This window comes from Piliocolobus tephrosceles, chromosome 15 (assembly GCF_002776525.5).
Source record: "Piliocolobus tephrosceles isolate RC106 chromosome 15, ASM277652v3, whole genome shotgun sequence".
NCBI lineage: Eukaryota > Metazoa > Chordata > Mammalia > Primates > Cercopithecidae > Piliocolobus > Piliocolobus tephrosceles.
Window position 1 is genome coordinate 98077309 of NC_045448.1, and position 19227 is coordinate 98096535.

The window sequence follows — 19227 nt, forward strand, 5'->3', positions numbered from 1 at the left end:
GGATCTCAGCTCACTGCAAGCTCCGCCTCCCGGGTTTATGCTATTCTCCTGCCTCAGCCTCCCAAGTAGCTGGGACTACAGGCGCCCGCCACCTCGCCCGGCTAGTTTTTTGTATTTTTTAGTAGAGACGGGGTTTCACCGTGTTAGCCAGGATGGTCTCGATCTCCTGACCTCGTGATCCGCCCGTCTCGGCCTCCCAAAGTGCTGGGATTACAGGCTTGAGCCACCGCGCCCAGCCTGTTTCAACTCTTTATAACAAATGCATCACCATTTGGAAGATCTGCCTAACATGTATATATATAACTTATATATAACTATGCCTAGCTGGTAGTTTTCAGGTGATCATTGTACAATATTATACAATTACGCATGAGTGAAAGGTCCATTTTAAGAGAAAAATAGACCACAAGTTTTAATGTAATGGAGCACAAAAAGTTCATTGACAGGTTTCAGATGCCAAATTATAACCAACCCTAAGAAACTAGCCCTTGTAGAGTTTTATTAGGTATCAAAGAAGAATATTCACAGTTTTTGGAAGGATTCTTTAAATAGCTCTCTCAATTCAACAATGTGTCTGAGCCTTCATATACTTCACATAAAACAACATATTGCAACAAGTTGAATTCAAAAGCAGATATGAGAAACCAACTTTCTAAAAACCCAGACCTAAAAGAGACTTGCAAACATTTCAGACGCTGCCAGTCCTCTCAGTATTCTTTTGGTTTTTGAAAATATAGGGGTTTTTTTTAAATTGAAAAAGCTCTATTTTAAAATAAATTAATAGACATTTTTAAATTCCCTGTTTCACTTTCTAGTATGGTAAATATCAGTAGATATAGTCCATATGCCTAAAAAGTGTTTGGATTATCAATAAATTTCAAGAGTCTACTGTTTTGGGTAATCTAGTTTTTCCACCTCAAATATTATTTGAATTTTTTGACAAAACGTTATTCAATAAGAATAAATAATAAATCCATTATCTCAATAAAGTATGAACAAATCCTTAAATTGTGAAGTAAAGAACAGGTTTTAACTTGGAGGCATTTACGTATGTTGGCATCATTTATACATAGATTAGATCCCCGTGAATCTAGAGATTGGCAGACTTTTTTGCAGAGCCTGGTAGTAAATATTTTAGGTTTTGTGAACCATATCGCTGTCTCTGTCTCAGCAGTTCAACTCTGCAGTTATAGACAGCGTGTGCAGTGGATGTGTCTATGTTATGGTGGAACTTGATTTGCTAAAACAAGTGGCAGGCCAGATTCGGCCAGAAGGTCATAGTTTGCCAACTCCTGCAAAATTTCCCCTAAAAGAACACTGCAGGGTTTTGATGACATAGCCACCTACACTTTGTGCATTCACGTGTTCCAAAAGTGGATTAATTTTGGTGCTAAAGCTGGACTTTGAATTCTTTTAGTTCAGGGCTTGTCAGTGAAGACACCTTTTTTCACATTGTTTCAGTGGGGGCATGCATGGTAAGTTTCTGCTATTTGGGGAGCAAGAAGAGGACTCCAAAGGAGCAGGTAGCAGGGACTGGGGAAGAAGGCAGCTGCCTTAGGCACTTGTGCGGGACTCGGGGACTGTACATGCAGCTCCCCTTGGGCATGACAGAAATATATCTTTTCACCTCTTCCTCACAGACAGGCACTGTCCTTGCTCCGGGCAGAACTTGGAATCTGCATGAGATATTTACAGCTAAAGATGGCCCTTAGAAAATTGCTTTCTTGCTCATTGACTCTTCAGGCTGGTTCTTAGGAATTTCAAGACACATGTATGTTTATAGACTGCCTTATGCAAAGAGAACATATCTCCTATTCCCAGTTATAAATCAGGTGAACCCACTTTCCTGTGCCTCCCACTCTTCACCTCCTTGTCAGCCTCCAGGATAGGGGTACCTTGTTTTCATCCAGGTCCTCCCAGCCCAGCATTCAGAGAACTTGGGCAAGTCGGGCTGTCAAGTTGAATGAAGTGAGATGTAGATTTATGTTGCATTCATAGTTCAACTTTGGTGAAGCGCAGTGTGTGGTTATAGAACATAAGAGCCCTGGCAGCTGGTGGCATTGGTGGTCTCTCCATCTTGCCCATCCTCGGGGCTACAGCGGTCTGGTCTGCTGCTAACGCAGAATGCTCTAAGGTTGCTCTCACACAGGTATTCTTGCCATCGGCAGCAGTACGTAAGGTTGCATGGAAGTCAGGGCTGGCTTGCTTGCTTTCTTCAACATTCAATGCAGAATCTCTGCTGAAGGGCTGGCTTGCTTTTTAAGCATACATCAGCACCAAAAAGCAGCTCTTGCCTTCTAGTTCCTTATCTGCTCCAGTAGAGTCTCCCTCAAGATGTATTGGAAGCTTTGGGAGGATGGCTGCATCAAGCATGACACTTGTAAAGAATGCCGTAAAGGTAGCAGTATCTAAATATCACTTAGATGATACAGTATCACCCATAATTGAACAGATTACATATATCCATATATATACACCCATATATATACACCCATATATATACGTCCATATATATATATACACACACATATATATCCATATATATACACACATATATATCCATATATATATACACATATATATCTCCATATTGATGTTTCCTTTAGCCAAGATCTCATTCTCAATGAAGAGTAAACTCTCTGAAAATCATGTGGGGACATCTTAACTTTATTGATGGTGTATCATTAGCTTCAGGTATTGAAAGGTTTGCTTTAACATTTTTTTCCTAGATTATGTGATTCTACAGAGAACAAAAGTAAGCTTGTCACTTATGTACCCTTAGATTCTCATGATGCAGTTTTGAGATTTAACTCTGCTCCTACACGTGGTTATGAGAAAGATGTTGGGAATAAAACCACCGTACGCATCATTAATTCGCAGGTAAGACAGATGGAGTGTTTTCATGGATGTATGTTTCTTAGGTTTAACTGGATGAGTGAAGAGAAATGAGTTTAACTGGGTGAGTGAAGAGAAGTTACCTGGTTAATTATGACCATGGTACTTGTTTATTTCTATCAATCTTATAATTAATGCAAATTAATGAGGGAAACTGCAGAGAAATGGTAATTTAGACATGACATGAATAGGAGGAAATGAATACGATTAAAAGGAAAAATCAGTAGAAATAGAAATATATATGTATTTGTAATCATAGACTTAGTATGTTGCATTTTGTGAACTGACGAAAGTTAAACTTAGAAGAAATGGCAATAAAGAAAGCAGAGGATAAAGGGGAGAAAAGCAAAGTATAAAATCTGAGAGTTCGTAGGAGATCTCTGCAACTTTAGTCTGCCATTTGGAAATTCTAAAAAATGAAAAGGAATTATTTAATTGGAAATGAAAATACCTCGTTTATTCACGTTCTTAATAAGAATGCCTTGCAAATGTATAGCAAAATTATCCTCAGAACAAACCACAACAATTTCTGGAGTTTCAAAATATGTAGAAAAAATGAGGTGATGAGTGATTTATGGTGAGTTGCTTACAGAACAAAAGATTAGCTTTCTGCACAGTTCACTGCACCAGGCAGCCTGCCGCAAGGTAAGAAACAATTACCATATTTCCTTAATTCAGAGACGTCATTTGACTGTAAAATCTGCCATTCATTTAATAACAACTTTTTGCAAAGGAGGACATAAATGCCACCAAATTAGAATACATATCATCCGTAACATACATTCTAACTTAGAAACTTTAACATATGAAGAAAAAAGTACATCGTAATAATGGTTAAAAAAAATATGTCTTAAAATCGAGGGAAAATAATACGTTATTTCCTGAAACAATAATTTTAAAAAGATGATTGGCAGCTGAGATTGAAGAACTCATTTAGAACTAGCTAGGGCCACAGAGGGAAGGCTGTGGCTGGCGCCCTGGAGGCTCCTTCAGAACTCACTTCATCCACACCTGCAACTCTCGCTCCAAATTACATGTGGAGGCAATTGTAGAAGAGGTTGTGGGACTTGAATTAGCTGGGGAGTTGCACCCTTTAGGATCTGGATTCAGTACCACCAGACGTGAGTACATTGCTGGTGAAAATGTCAGAACTTGTGTTTTTTTTTTTGTAAAAAGTAGTTTCCTCAAACATTCTTTAAGTGCTTCTGCATGCAATGCCTGCCTCTCTCCCTCCCCCAGAAGAAAGTACAAAGTCGGAGCCACCTTTTTCTTGCCCTAGTTCTTTTTAATTTTCACCTCTTTTTAAAATGCAATTTTTAAAAACCAAACCCTGGCTTTGAAATGGTTTTTCTGTGTGTTTGCAGATTCTGACCAACCCCAGCCATCACTTCATTGACAGTTCACTGTATAAAGACGTCATTTTGGTGGCCTGGGATCCTGCCCCGTATTCCGCAAATCTTAACCTGGTAAGTGTTTCCCTGGATTCGCCCACCCCAACCATCAGACAACGGCTTTGACTAATTGATCATAAGATCTAGGCAAGGATTAAGCTTTGACAGACAACGAAAGTACCCATCAGTGTCAATTTCATGCATGTTTGTGACCACCACATTGATACCCAGTTACAGTGGCACACTTGTGAACATTAGTCATCTAATGCCAAAGTGCTTTTGTGCAGAATTGGTGGGCAGGGCAGCCAGATGGGGGAAATGTAGAATATCTAAATATTCAGAAATTTCTAGTTACACTAAAGGGTTGACTGATTAAACTCAGAATTGTTTCACTGTGATGTGATGGTGCTACATTACCTTTCAAGTAGTTGGAAGACCTTTTGAAATAAATTGAAAGTGATTGGCACGAAAATCTCAACTTTGTGAATCCACAGCTCATTTTTATTTAAATGGGGCCTGTTCCAGGCTTTTCTTGAGTGTGTTCCTCTTTGGCTTCTGCTTCTGAATCTGCTTAATTTTATGCAATAGGGCTGAAACAAGTTTATTACTAGCCATAAAAACACAAACAGGTTATATTTGGGATATTCTGGTAAATCATTGCCTATCTAAACAAGCAACCAGCTACTTTTGGTGAAACCTTTCATGAAAAGCCAGCATGCTTGTTTTTCAGTGAGGACTGGAAAAGATGGATAGTATTTAGCCTAGTAAGAGATGCTGTCATTTCTGTAAACAAGTGTCTTTGACTTGTTTAGTGAAGACCAGAGAGGATGCAACCTTCTTAAGATGAGTGTCAGGGAAAGATCTTTGCTTCTTTGAGAGGTAACCTCCCAAGATAGAAGCGGATTGAGGCTGGACATTTACCTTGTATGATTACTTACAATTCCTGACCAGGCGTGCAAGTCAAAATCACCTGGAGAGTATTTTTCAAAATCTGTCAGAGCCCCATCTCCAGAAATGTAGGATATATATAGCCTCGATGTATATTTTTTGAGAGGGCTCTTTGATTCTCATATGTACCCTCCCACTGAGAATCAAGCATCAGATGGGTGTTTGAACTTTTCAACTTCCTTTTCAGCCCGAGGCTCCCTGGTTTTAAACTCTTGCAGCTTTCTTGCTATTTGTGAACAGACTGAGAGTTTCTGGCTGTTGGACCTTATTTCTTCCTCTGTTGGAAGCAGCCCAGCCCAGGGCACAGAGCTGGCCACCTGGCAGTGCTAAACTCCCAGTGGCAAGTCCGCTTTCTGTAAGGCCTTTGCTGCCATGTGAGGCCCCAAGAGGAAGGAGGGTAAAGGAGCGACTCTCGCTCTGACCCCACATTCCTCTTGCTCCCTTGCCAGGGCCGCATGGCTTGGGGCTTCGTTTATGAAAGATACTCTGGTCCAGTCATTCTCAAAGCTTTTAAAGTGACAGTGCCATTTCATTAGTGGAATATCTTAATGTATACCCACTATACACCCCTGCTGTCTGTTTAAAGGGAGTTCTATGAGCTAAGCTTCTTCCCACCCACCCTCTCCAAATCCATGTCATAGTTACAGCTGAGACGCTTCTGAAAACTTCCTTTTTGAAAAACATCCTTATTGATTGTTCATACAATAGCATACATTGTGTAAGCAAATAGAAGTGTACATTTTGAAGAATGATAGCAAATCTATATACTCATGTATCTACCATCATAATGAAAAACTGGAATATCTCCTTCACCCTAGAGAGTTCCTTTGTTGTCAATCCATCCTAGTCAATCTTCCCAGCCCCAACCCAGGCCCAGGCAGCAACGGTACAATTTCTGTCACTATAGATGAAATTCGGAAAACTTACTTTTGAAATACACTGATCCAGTCCCCAGGGGCCAACAAACTACACCCATGGGCCACATCTAGCCACCACCTGCCTTCATAAATAGTGTTTTATTGGACCACAGCACGCCCATTCAGTATTTATTGTCCATGGCTGCTTCTGTGCTACGATGGTACAGTTGAGTAGAGACGACCGACTCTATGGCCTGCAAAGCCCAGGTGTTGATTATCTGGCCCTATGCAGAAGAGGTATGCTGATCCGTGATCTAGTCCATTTTCCTCATTTGACTAAAGCACAAAGCATTATCTCTGCTAGGGCTAGCACCCTGGTCTCTCTTTGTTCTCATCCCCTCATCCCAATGAGGAAGTGTCCGTAAATGGAATGAGTCGTGATCTTTCCCCATCCTCTAGCCCCAGCCTGGCCCCTCTGCCTTGAATCAACCAGCCATGCCCTGTCTCCTTTCACGGTTTAGTTCTTTCTACTTGACTGCATTGATTTTTTTCTTTTTCCTTAGTGGTACAAAAAACCGGATTACAACCTGTTCACTCCATATATTCAGCATCGTCAGAGAAACCCAAATCAGCCATTTTACATTCTTCATCCTAAATTTATATGGCAGCTCTGGGATATTATCCAGGAGAACACTAAAGAGAAGATTCAGCCAAACCCACCTTCTTCTGGTTTCATTGGTAGGTGTCGTATTAAAAATTGGAATGAGTGGGGGCAGACAGGATGAGATCTAATATTTAACAAATATACAGTCATGTTATATGGCTTGAGAATACCTTATCTGAAATGCCTGGAACCAGAAGTGTTTCTGATTTTGGATTTTTTTCAGTTTTCAGAATATTCACAGATACTTAACTGGTTGAGAATGTCTAATCCAAACATCCAAAATGCTTCAATGAGCCTTTGCTTTGAGTGCCATGTGGACACACAAAAAGTTTTGAATTTTGGAGCATTTCAGCTTTTGGTTATTCAGATTAGGCATGTTCCACCTGTACAGTAAGAGCCATTAACAGGTGGTTTTGGAGGAAAGGTTAGGTTAACTAAGGAAAAAAGAAACACTTGTGTAACAGACTACTCCAAAATTTCAAGGTGTAAAAGAAAGAACTGTTTTATTTTTCTCATGATTTTATAGGCCAGGACAGGCCTGGCTGGGCAGTTCTTTCTGTTCCATATGGCATCCATGGAGGTCATCTGGTGTATTCCACTGCTTTATGGGATGACTTCACTCCCACATCCCTCCGGTCCCTTTGCAGGGATGGCTAAAGGCCCAGCTGGGCTGGGACAGTTGACCATGTGCCTGCATATAGTCTCTCTTACATGGTGGTCTGAAAGTAATTGGACTTCTTAAATGGCAGCTTATGGATCCCAGGGAGAACGTTCGAAAACATAGGAAATCAAGAATTTGAATTTCAAGAATTTGAATTCTTCTCTGCCACTGCCAGTTTTTTAAGGCCAACACCTAGGGACTGGTACAGCATCGCAGGTGCAATTCTATTGGCCAGAGTCATTTCAGGGCTTATTGATTCCAGGGGAGAAAACATAGACCCCGCCTCTTGAGGGAGGTGAGGGAGGCATGTCCAGCAATGTGTGGCATTGTGAATCTACCACCCATGCCTGTTCACGTAGCTTATGCCATGCTTGGTTGTGGAGCTGAATCTGTGACTACAGGCGAGTGTGTTGTGTTTCAAGATTATGAGTTGGTATGGGCTTTGATGAGACTAGTTCCAGTATCTCATTTAGCTCTCTTAACCGAAGAGTACACCATCTTTCATCTACAGATGGGTTTTATGTAACAAGAGCATCACACTGGGCCTACATTGTCTTCCAGTCAAGCTTTGGTCCTCAGAGTTTTTGGTTTTTACCTCATTTCTTTATCTGTGTTTTAGCTCATCACCCCATTGTCTCTTTGATATTACCTCAGTAGGGTAATATTAAGGAATATCCTGGACCCTTTTGGCAATGTGAAAACCGACACAAGAACCAAACGATATTGGTTTTGTCTGTAAAGAACTGTAATGTTCTCTTCCCCAATTTCAATGAATTTACAACCCTTTTCCTTTCTTGGGCTGCACAGTGGTTCCCCATGAATAAAGGAAAGACTTGTGGAGATAACACTGGTTTGGTTATGAATTCAGGACACACAGGTATCCTGAATTGAAGCTTGCAGATTTTAGAGTGGGTTTTTGGTATCATAATAATGTGAATTATTTTACATATAATTTAAGAAAAAAATTTACAATATGACTGCATACTATTTTCCATAAGCTCAGCTTTTTCTCTCCCTTTTAAACTCATGCCTTTGACACTCTTTGTTTCTGAATCACTCTTTTGAAATCCTAAATTCTTTATCTTTTGTGTGGTTTCATAGGATCTTGTTGATTTAGGAGAAAAAGTATAATCTAGTTTGTCAGCAAGGAGTAAACAGGATAGAATAATGCCTAGACAGCATAACAAGATGTGACAGAAGTTTAATAAAGCCTTTTTCATATCCTAACCCTCTCATAAATTCATGTGGCTAATATTTGATTAGAGCAAAAGTTTTAAAGCACAGTTAGAGGGGCCTGTCAGATACACTTATTATCAACATGTGGTTTAAAAAATTCAAGTTAGATAGTCATAAATGAAAAAAAGTACTTTCCTATGTTGTTTTTGCTAAAAGAAATCATGCCACATATAGCCAGTTTCCTTTTAAAGCTATTTACTGAGAATTTAAAGTTTCAGAGGCTGAAGATTATCTTTAAGGCTTCTTTGACTTGAAGAAGGGGCTGTAGTTTGATGTCATTGCAAGAGGTTGAGGTGGCACAGGATGGGTTGAATTTGAATTCCCCTCGGCCGCTTGCTGGCTTGCTGACCTTGGGCAAGTTACTTAATCCTCTGACCCTGAATATCCACAGATGAGAAATGGAAGTACTAATAATCATTATTATTTTCTAACACTGTACTGACCAGTATGGCTACTTACGTTTCAATTACTTCAAACTAAATAAGAGGAAACCTTTAGTTTCTCAGTCTCACTAGCCCCATCTCAAATTGTGAGTCACCACATGCTCCTGATGGCTACCATATTGGGTAGTGCAGAGACAGAACAATTCCATTGTCCCAGAAAGTTATGAAGGACAGCACTGTTATGTTTTGCTAGTCACAAAAGAGTGAAAAACGGCAAGTTGATACGAAATCCCTCAGTTCCCACTGGGCAGGCTGTGTTCTGTGGGTAAGGGTTAGGGTCGGGCGAGGATAGAAGAGGCAACAGAAGATGTGGTCTGGCATTGTTAGGTTTATTTGTGGACCTTGTGCCTTGTCATGGTGAAGCATGTGAGAACCCTCGTCAAGGATGGGCAGTGGAGAAAGCTTGAATGAGTTCTGCTCAGAAAACCTCCAGCACCTTCTGATTACCCACAAGACTGCAGTAGTCTTTGCCCCTCGTCTTTGATCTTAATCATAAATAGGCTGAGAGCCAGAATCTGTTTTATAATTTATCTGACATCCTTAAATAGCAGTAAAATGATGTCACCCACATCTCAGTCTGTCTGCTATGAGAATTTGAAAAATCAGTGACTGTTTTTTTTTTTTTTTTTTCTGTTATCAAAAAATGTTATCCAAATGCCCCCTTCATGTACTGAGGTCATGTTGAGAAGGCATTGACTTGTTGTCTCAGCACCTCATTGTTTCCAAGTGCTCTAACCTCTAACGTCAGCTACTGAATGAAAGAATCCATCGAAGAGCTGTTAGAAGGGATTAGAACATTTCAGTTTGCACAGTCCCATCTTCAGCCCTGGGTACACCGGTCAGCAGGACGGTCACCATCACAAAAGATCACCCTGGCAGTGTCCCCGGCCTCTGGTTGTTCTGATCCACAAGGGGCTGCCCTGGTGGTGAAACAGTGTGCCCCACTTCCTTTACTGATGTGCTTATTAGATACATCTATATACACATAGCTACACACATGGTTGGCTTCATAGGGCTTTTGGTTTCCAATATTTTTGAACTAAAACCTTTACTAGTGTGTCCATCCTTATAGTCTCCCATGCAATTACTTATATTTCTAAACCCTCTGACGTAGTTTGGGTATTTGTCCCCACTTAGATCTCATGCTGAATTGTAATCCCCACTTCACCTGGGCCTGGTGGGAGGTGTTTGGATCATGCGCACAGATCCTTCATGGCTTGGTGCTGTCTTCATCATAGTGAGTTCTCATGAGATTTGGTTGTTTTCTGATTTTTTTTTTTTTTTTTTTTTGAGACAGAGTCTCGCTCTGTCACCCAGGCTGGAGTGCAGTGGCATGATCTCGGCTCACTGCAACCTCTGCCTCTCAGGTTCAAGCAATTCTCCTACCTCAGCCTCCCAAGTAGCTGGGACTACAGATTTGGTTATTTGAGATTGTTGTGGCACCAACTCCTGCCCACTCTGTCTCTTGCTCCTGCTTTCAACATGTGAAGTGCCAACTCTGACTTTGCCTTCCGAAGTCAGAGGCCTCCTCAGAAGCAAATGCCAGCACTATGTTTCCTGCACAGCTTGCAGAACTATGAGCCAATTAAATCTCTTTTCTTCATATTTTACCCAGTCTCAGGTATTTTATTATAGCAGTGCAAGAACAGACTAACACATCCACTGCATACATTTTCTTTATACATGCTTAGGAATCTGCATGTTTGAAAGAGAGAGACTCTAAAAAGTTGGCTATTTTGAACACAAAAGACATTTCTTCGTATGGAGATTATCCAGTGGCAGTTGGATTCCCAGGGAGATGTTACTGAGCCCCTTAAATGTAGTGCTATTAGTGCTATTCAAGGCCTCGTTACTGGGGCCTGAATCTTTCATACAGGCAAAAGGGGGTGAGCAAGGAAGGTAAGGGTCATACTCAAGTGGATATAAATTGCACACTTCCTATGTGCCAGACACAGGACTGGGCCTCAGAAACCTGGTGGTGAAGAAACCAGGCAAGGGTCCTGCCCACCCAAAATTTGCAGGACAGACGTAAATAAAATCGTTATAAAGTATGATAAGTCCAATGAAGGAAAAGAAAAGAATGCATCAAGGAATGGTCTGTGTCTGTTTTGCCCATCATTGTATTTCTGCTGTTAGCCTGGTACAGAGTAGATACAAATAATAATTACTTGGTGAGTGAATGAATGTTTTAGCTCAATGTTTTTCAAAATTTAGCATGTGTCAGAATCACACAAAAGGTTTGTGTGCTAATAAACCATTTCTGCGAAGCAAAGGTTAGATTCTAAAAAGAATGATAAGCATTTATTCTTTCACAGTTTCCATGGGTCAGTAATGTGGGAGCAGATTGGTTGGATGATTCTGGCTCACAGTGTCTCCTAAGGTTACAATCAAACTGTCTGGATTCAGGCTAGATAATGTGTTTCCAAGATGACTCACTTGCATAGCTGAGGGCAGGAGGCCTCAGTTCCTTACCACATGAACCTCTTTCCGTAGCACTGCTTGGGCATCCTCACAACATGGCAGCTGGCTTCCAGAGAACAGGGGATCTGAGAAAGAGCAGGGAGGAAGGCCCAATATTTTTGTGATGTTGTAAGCTAACACATCTGCTACATTATCTTTGTTACACAAATCAGCACCATTGTTATGGGACGAAATTACACAAAAACATGAATAGCAGGCACCAGTCATGGAGTCAGTTTGGAGGGTGCCTGTCACAGTTTCATAAACCAGATTACTGGACCTACCCCCAGAGTTTTTGAGTAGCTGGAGATTGTGAGAATTTGCATTTCGAACAAGTTCCCAAGTGATACTGACACTGTTGGTTCAGGGGCCACGCTTTGAGAACCATTCTTTTAGCTTTGTGGAATCTTAAGAACTTCAGAAATCTAGTCCACAGGCTCTGTACTGATGGATGTACCAGCAACATGATATGCATTTGGCTCAGTAGGAGGACTCAGGAATCTTGAATAACTACTAATCATGTACTTATTGCAATCTTCAATCCCAAGTGGGATAATTATTTTTATTTATGTTTAGTTAAAATAATGTAACATATTACTAAAACTATAACTTTTTATATATTTTTGTCTTTTGAAATTCTGTAACATTAAATCCTATATTCCAGCAGTATTGGATGTGTGTATGTGTTTTTTGTTTGTTTGTTTGTTTGTTTGAGATGGAGTCTCGCTCTGTTGCCCAGGCTGGAATGCAGTGGAGCGATCTCAGCTCACTGAAACCTCCGCCTCCTGGGTTCAAGCAGTTCTTCTGCCTCAGCCTCCCACCTAGCTGGGACTACAGGCGCATGCCACCATGCCCGGCTAATATTTTGTATTTGTAGTAGAGACAGGGTTTCACCGTGTTAGCCAGGATGGTCTCGATCTCCTGAACTCAAGATCTGCCCACCTTGGCCTTCCAAAATGCTGGGATTATGGGCGTGAGCCACTGTGCCTGGCCTATTCCAGCATTATTGGATGTTTTAATTATCAATACAATTATTCTTTTTGTTTCTTTGGAAGACATAACTATAAAATTTACTCACTTTACTAATGAACTCAGGTTTTGTCCTTAAAACTTATTGTCAAATGACATACATAACAGTGTGGACTGTAAATGTTTTCCTCAAAAGTGGATTTTTGTTTGTTCCTATCAAGTTGGGAGCCAGATTCTTGGATATACTGATTAGTGGGGTATACGTTTGTAAAAAGCAAGCAAAGTTCCAACTCTCGTTGATTTCAGGAAGGCATTCTCTCACTAACATTTGGGCGATGAAATTCGGTGTGGTCGACTTGAATGTTTCTCCCTGTAAAATTTGTATGTTGAAATTCTAACCCTCAAGGTGATATTGGCAGGTGGGACCACTGGGAGGTGATTAGGTCATGAGGGTGGAGCTTCCCTCATGGATAGGATTGGTGCCCTTGTAAAAGAGACCCCAGACAGCTCATTTGCCTCTTCCACTGTGAAGACACAACAGAAAGATGGCCATCAATGAACCAGTAAGTGGGCCCTCATGAGGCATTGAATCTGCCGCATATTGTTCATGGACTTTCAGGCCCCTAAAACTATGAAAAATAAATTATTGTCATTTATAAGCCACCCAGTTTATTGCATTTTGGTACAGCAGCCCAAATGGAATAAAACATTCAGCCAACACCTTCCTCTCAAACAGCATAACATACTTTTTACACTTTCATTAGCAACTCCTAGCCCAGTACCAGTAGTCTCTTTGGTGGCTCATATATCACATGGTCTTGCCTTATTGGATTAGGAACTCTGTCTGTCTGTCTGTCTCTCTCTCTCTCTCTCTGTGTGTTTGTGTGTATGTGTGTGTGCGTGTGTGTGCGTGCACATGTGTTTTCTGCTGGGAAAAGGAAACAATAAATATTAAAGGGAAAAGGAGTATAGAAGCAACTTCTGCTCAGTGCACCAGTCTGAATGTTTCTTGGTTAGTAGGCCTGGAGATATTGTGACATCAGAATTGTCATTGATCCAGTACCCCATAGGCAGGGCTGAGCTTTTTCTTTGGTGCTGTAAGATCTGTGCACTATTTCCTATGGAAAAGAAAATCAGATTTCCTAGTGAAATCAGATTTGGACAGAAATACTTAGTTTGTAACTAAATAAATTCTTCCTGTTTTTCTGAAAATAACAGGACTTCCCTTTCTGCTTAAAGAGAAAGAACAATAAGTTTCAAAATTTGAAGAACACATTGACCTAGCATTGAAGAAAGCAAACTCTAAGAACCTCTTCAACAAAAGTCATTTTAGTGTTGGAAAAACACCTGATTTCAGAAGTTTGCAATTTACAAACACAGAAAATTTATCAAAGATAAGAATGATACTGTTTTCCTTATAATAAATGAATTCCAAAACATATGAACAATTATATTATTGATACAATATAAACACATTCTAATATGAAATTAAACTATGCTTTTATTACAAGCTTACTTCAATATTAATAAGATTCTTATTAATGGATAAACCGCATGGCAAAAACGGCAAAAACCACAATTACTTTTGTACCAACCTAGTAAAATTTGAAGTCAGATCACGTGATTCCCCCAGTTCTGTTCTTTTCACTCAGTATAGTTTTGGCTATTCTGGGTCATTCTATTGAATGAGTCTTTTGTGATTACATATAAATTTTAAGATTGTTTTTTCTGTTTCTGTGAAGAATGTCATTGGTATTTTGATAGGGATTGTATTGAATCTGTCGATTGCTTTGGGTCAGATGGACATGTGAACAATATTGATTCTTCCAACCCATGAACATGAAATATATTTCTATATTTTTGTGGCCTCTTCAACTTCTTTCATGGATGTTTTATAATTTTCATTATAGAGATCTTTCACTTCTTTGGTAAATTCCTATGTATTTTATTTCTACTTATTGTAAATAGGATTACCTGCATGATCTCTTTTTCAGATTTTTTATTGTTGGCATATAGAAATGCTACTGATTTTTGTATGTTGATTTTGTATCCTGCAGCTTTACTGAATGTTTATCAGTTCTAATTAGGTTTTTCTAAATATAAGATCATGTCATCTGCAAACAAGGATCATTTGACTGCTTCTATTTGAATTTGGATGCCCTTTACTTCTTTCTCTTGTCTGATTGCTCTAGCTAGGACTTTCAGTACTATGTTGAATAATAGTGATGAAAGTGCGCATCCTTGCCATGTTCCAGATCTTAGAGGAAAAGTTTTCAATTTTTCTCCATTCATTATGATACTAGCTATGGATCTGTCATATATGGCTTTTATTGTGTTGAATTATGTTCCTTTTATTCCCACTATTTTGAAGGGTTTTTGTTGTTGTTGTTGTTTGGTTTTTTTTTTTGAGACGGAGTCTGGCTCTGTCGCCCAGGCTGGAGTGCAGTGGCCGGATCTCAGCTCACTGCAAGCTCCAAAACGATGTTGAATTTTATCAAATGCTTTTTCAGCATCAGTTGAAATGATGATATGTTTTTTGTCTTTCATTTTGTTAATGTATCACATTGATTGATTGCGTATGTTGAACCATCCTTGCATTCCAGGGATAAATCCCACTTGGTTGTGATGAATGGTTTTTTAATGTGTTGTTGAATTCAATTTACTAGTATTTTATTGAGGATTTTTTTTAATCAATATTTGTCAAAGATGTTGGCCTGTGGTTTTCTTTTTTGATGTGTCTTTGTCTGGTTTTAGTATCAGGATGGCTTGTAGAATGAGGTTGGAAGTATTCCCTCCTCCTTTATTTTTCAGAATGGTTTGAGTAAGATTGGTATTAGTTCTTCTTTAAATGTTTCGTAAAATTCAGCAGTAAAGCCATTGAATCCTCGGCTTTTCTTTGCTGGGAAACTTTATTAAAATTTTGATCTCATTGATTGTTACTGGCCTGTTCAGGTTTTGGATTTCTTTATAACTCAGTCTTACTAGATTGTATGTGTCTAGGAATGTATTCATTTTTCTAGGTTTTCCAATTTATTGGTGTATAGTTGCTCATAGTAGCCTCTAATGAGCCTTTGGATTTTTGTGACATCAGTTGTATTATGTCTCCTTTTTCATCTCTGACTTTATTTATCTGGGTCTTCTTTCTTTTTATCTTTGTCTGGCTAAAGATTTTTTCAATTTTGTTTATCTTTTCAAAAAGCCAACTTTATGTTCCATTGACCTTTGTATCATTTTCTTCATTTCAATTTCATTTATTTTGCTTGATCTCTATTATTTCTTCCACTAAATTTGGTTTTGGTTTGGTCTTGCTTTTCTACTTTTTAAAGATATATCATTTGGTTGTTTCCTTGAAGTTGTTCTACTTTTTTATGTAGATGCTTATAGCTATAAACTTTCCTCTCACTACTACTTTTGCTTTATCTCATAGGTTTTGGTATGTTGTGTTTTCATTATCATTTGTTTCAAGAAACTTTAAAGTTCTTTTCTAAATTTTTTCACTGGACCATTGGTCATTCAGGAGAATACCTTTTTATTTTCATGTGTTTATATAGTTTCCAAAATTCATCTTTTTAATTCCAAAATTCCTCTTGTTAATTCTAGTTTTATTCCATGGTGGTCAGAGAAGATACTTGATACAATTTCAGTTTTTTTCAAATTTTTTAAGACTTGTTTTGTGCCCTAACATATGGTCTATCCTTGAGAATGATCCAGGTGCTGAGGAAAAGAATGTGTATTCTGCAGCCATTGGATGAAATGTCCTGTAAATAATTATAGGTCCATTTGGTCTGTGATACAGATTAAGTCTAATGTTTCTTTGTTTTCAGTCTGTATGATCTGTCCAGTGCTGGAAGTGGGGTGTTAAAGTCTCCAGCCTTTATTGTTTTGGGGTCTCTCTCTTTAGCTCTAGTAATATTTGCTTTATGGATCTGGGTGCTCCAGTGTTGGGTCCAATATATATTTATGACTGTTATATCTTCTTGCTGAATTGACCCCTCTATCATTGTATAATGACCTACTTGGTCTTTTTTTTATAGGTTTTTGGCTGGAAATCTATTTTATCTGATACAAGTGTAGCTACTCCTGCTTTTAGTTGGGAAGTGGGTTCTATTAGCGTGGAATGTCTTTGTTTATCTCCTTATTTTCAGTCTATATGTGTCTTTATTGGTGAAGTGTGTTTCTTGTAGGCAGTAGATCACTGGGTCTTGTTTTTTTATCCATTCAGCCACTCTATGTCTTTTGATTGGAGAGTTTAGTCCACTTACATTCAGTGTTACTGTTGATAAGTAAGGACTTATTCCTGCCATTTTGTTGTTTTCTGATTGTTTTTGCAGTCTCGTCTTCCTTCTTTCCTTCCTTCTTGTCTTTCTTTTAGTGAAGGTGATTTTCTCTGGTGGTATTTGCGTTTCTTGCTTTTTACTTCTTGTGTACCTGTTGCGTGTTTTTCAATTTGAGGTTACCGTGAGGTTGGCAAATAATATCTTAACAATTCATTATTTTAAACTGATGACAAAACTGATTGCATAAATAAAGAGAAAACCAATAAAAATTCTACACTTTAATGTCATCCTCCCACTTTTAAAGTTTTTGTTGTTTTTCTTTTTATCATTTTTTTAATGTCGGTGTCTTGAAAAGTTGTTACAGTTATTAATTTTTATCATTTTTCAGTCTTTCTACTCAAGATATGAATAGTTTACAGGCTACAATTAAGTATTATAATATTCTATGGACTTACTATTATCAGTGAGTTTTGTACCTTCAGATTTCTTGTTACTCATTAACATTCTTTTCTTTCAGATTGAAGAATTCCCTTTAGCATTTCTTGTTGGATATGTCTAGTTTTGTTGAAATCCCTCAGTTTTTGTGTGTCTTGGAAAGTCTTTATATCTCCTTTATGTTTGAAGGATATTTTTGCTGGATATACTATTCTAGGATAAAAGTGTATTTGTTTTTCCTTCTGCACTTTAAATATGTCATGCCACTCTCTCCTGGCCTGTAAGGTTTCCATTGAGAAGTCTGCTACCAAGCATATTAGAGTTTCATTGTATGCTATTGTTATTTGTTTTTCTTTCTCTTGCTGTCTTTAGGGTCCTTTCTTTATCCTTGACCTTTGGTAGTTTGGTTATTACATTTCTTGAGGTATTCTTTTTCAAGTTAAATCTGCTTGGTGTTCTTATACTGGAATATTGGTATATTTCTCTAGGTTTTGGAAGTTTTCTGTTATTAACCCTTTGAATAAACCTTCTAGCCCCATATCTTGCTCTGCCTCCTCTTTAAGATCAATAACTCTTAGATTTGTCCTTTTGAGGCTATTTTCTAGATCCTGCAGGTGTACTTTATTCTTTCTTATTCTTTTTACTTTTGTCCCTTCTGACTATATATTTTCAAATAGCCTGTCTTCAAGCTCAGTAATTCTTTCTTCTGCTTGAATAATTTTCCTATTAAGAGACCCTGATGCGTTCCTTAGTATGTCAATTGCATTTTTCAACTCTGGAATTTCTGCCTGATTGTATTTAATTACTTCAATCTCTTTGTTAAATTTATCTGATAGGATTCTGAATTTCTTCCTTCTGTTATCTTGAATTTCACTGACTTTCTTCAGAAGAGCTATTTTGCGTTTTCTGTTCAAAGGTCACGTATGTCTGTCTCTCTGGGTTTGGTCACTGGTGCCTTATTTAATTTGTTTGATGAGGTCATTTTCCTGGATGGTTTTGAGGCTTGTGGATGTTTTCTGGTGTCTGGGCATTCAAGTGTTAGGCATTATTGTAGTCTTCACAGTCTGGGCTTGTTTGTACCCAGCCTTTTTGAGAAGGCTTTCCAGGTGTTTGAAAGGAGTTGTATGATATTATGATCTAAGTTTTGGTCACTTCAGCTGTATCTGCATTAAGGGGCACCCTGAGCCCAGTAGCACTCTGGCCCTTGCAGACTTGTAGAGGTACTGCCTTGGTGGTCCTGGATAAGATCCAGATGAATTCTCTGGATTGCCAGTCAGAGACTTGTTCTCTTCCCTCACTTTCTCTCAAACAAACAGAGTCTTTCTCTCTGTGCTGAGCTGCTTAGACTGGGGAACAAGGGACAAAAGCACCTTTGTGGCCACCATCACTGGGACTGTACTGGGTAAGATTTGAAGCCAGCATAGCACTGGGTCTCACCTAAGGACCATGGTAACCACTGGCTGGCTACTGCCTATGTTCACTCAATGTCCCAGGACTCTACAATCAGCAAATGATGAAGCCAGCCAGCTTATGTCCTTCCCTTCAGGGCAATGAGTTCCACCTGGCCCCAGGTGGGTCTTGAAATGCCATCTGGAAGCCAGGGCCTAGAGTCAGAAACCTAGGAGTCTACCTGGTACTGTATTTAGTACAGCCAACCTGGCACCCAAGGCGTAAGACAAAGTCCTCCCCACTGTTCTCTCCCCTTTTCACAAGCAGAGGAGTGTCTCCCATGGCCACGACCAGCCAGACTCACAGTGAGCATTATCTGGCTTCCACCAATGTACATTTAAGGCCCAAGGACTCTTCAGTTAGCTTATGGTAAATGCTACCAGACCTGGGAGTCTCCTTTCAAGGCAGGGGGCCCCCCTCTGGCCCAGGGCAGGTCAAGAAGGGCTGTGTGAGAGCCAAGGCCTGGAATCTGGCACCCCAAGAGCCTGCTTGGTACTCTACCCCACTTTGCCCAAGCTGGTATCTTTGCTGCAAGACAAAGT

At 39.3% G+C, this 19227-nt stretch overlaps 1 protein-coding gene across 1 annotated transcript in view; it reads left to right on the forward strand.

Annotated features, from left to right (window-relative positions):
- The window catches only part of ST6GAL2 (ST6 beta-galactoside alpha-2,6-sialyltransferase 2), a 93625-nt gene that overhangs the window by 58127 nt on the left and 16271 nt on the right, over nt 1-19227 (forward strand). Inside the window, exons 3-5 of the mRNA XM_023211501.1 lie at nt 2783-2880; nt 4260-4361; nt 6655-6829. Coding sequence (XP_023067269.1) covers nt 2783-2880; nt 4260-4361; nt 6655-6829 — 375 coding nt within the window. The remainder of the gene's footprint in view (nt 1-2782; nt 2881-4259; nt 4362-6654; nt 6830-19227) is intronic.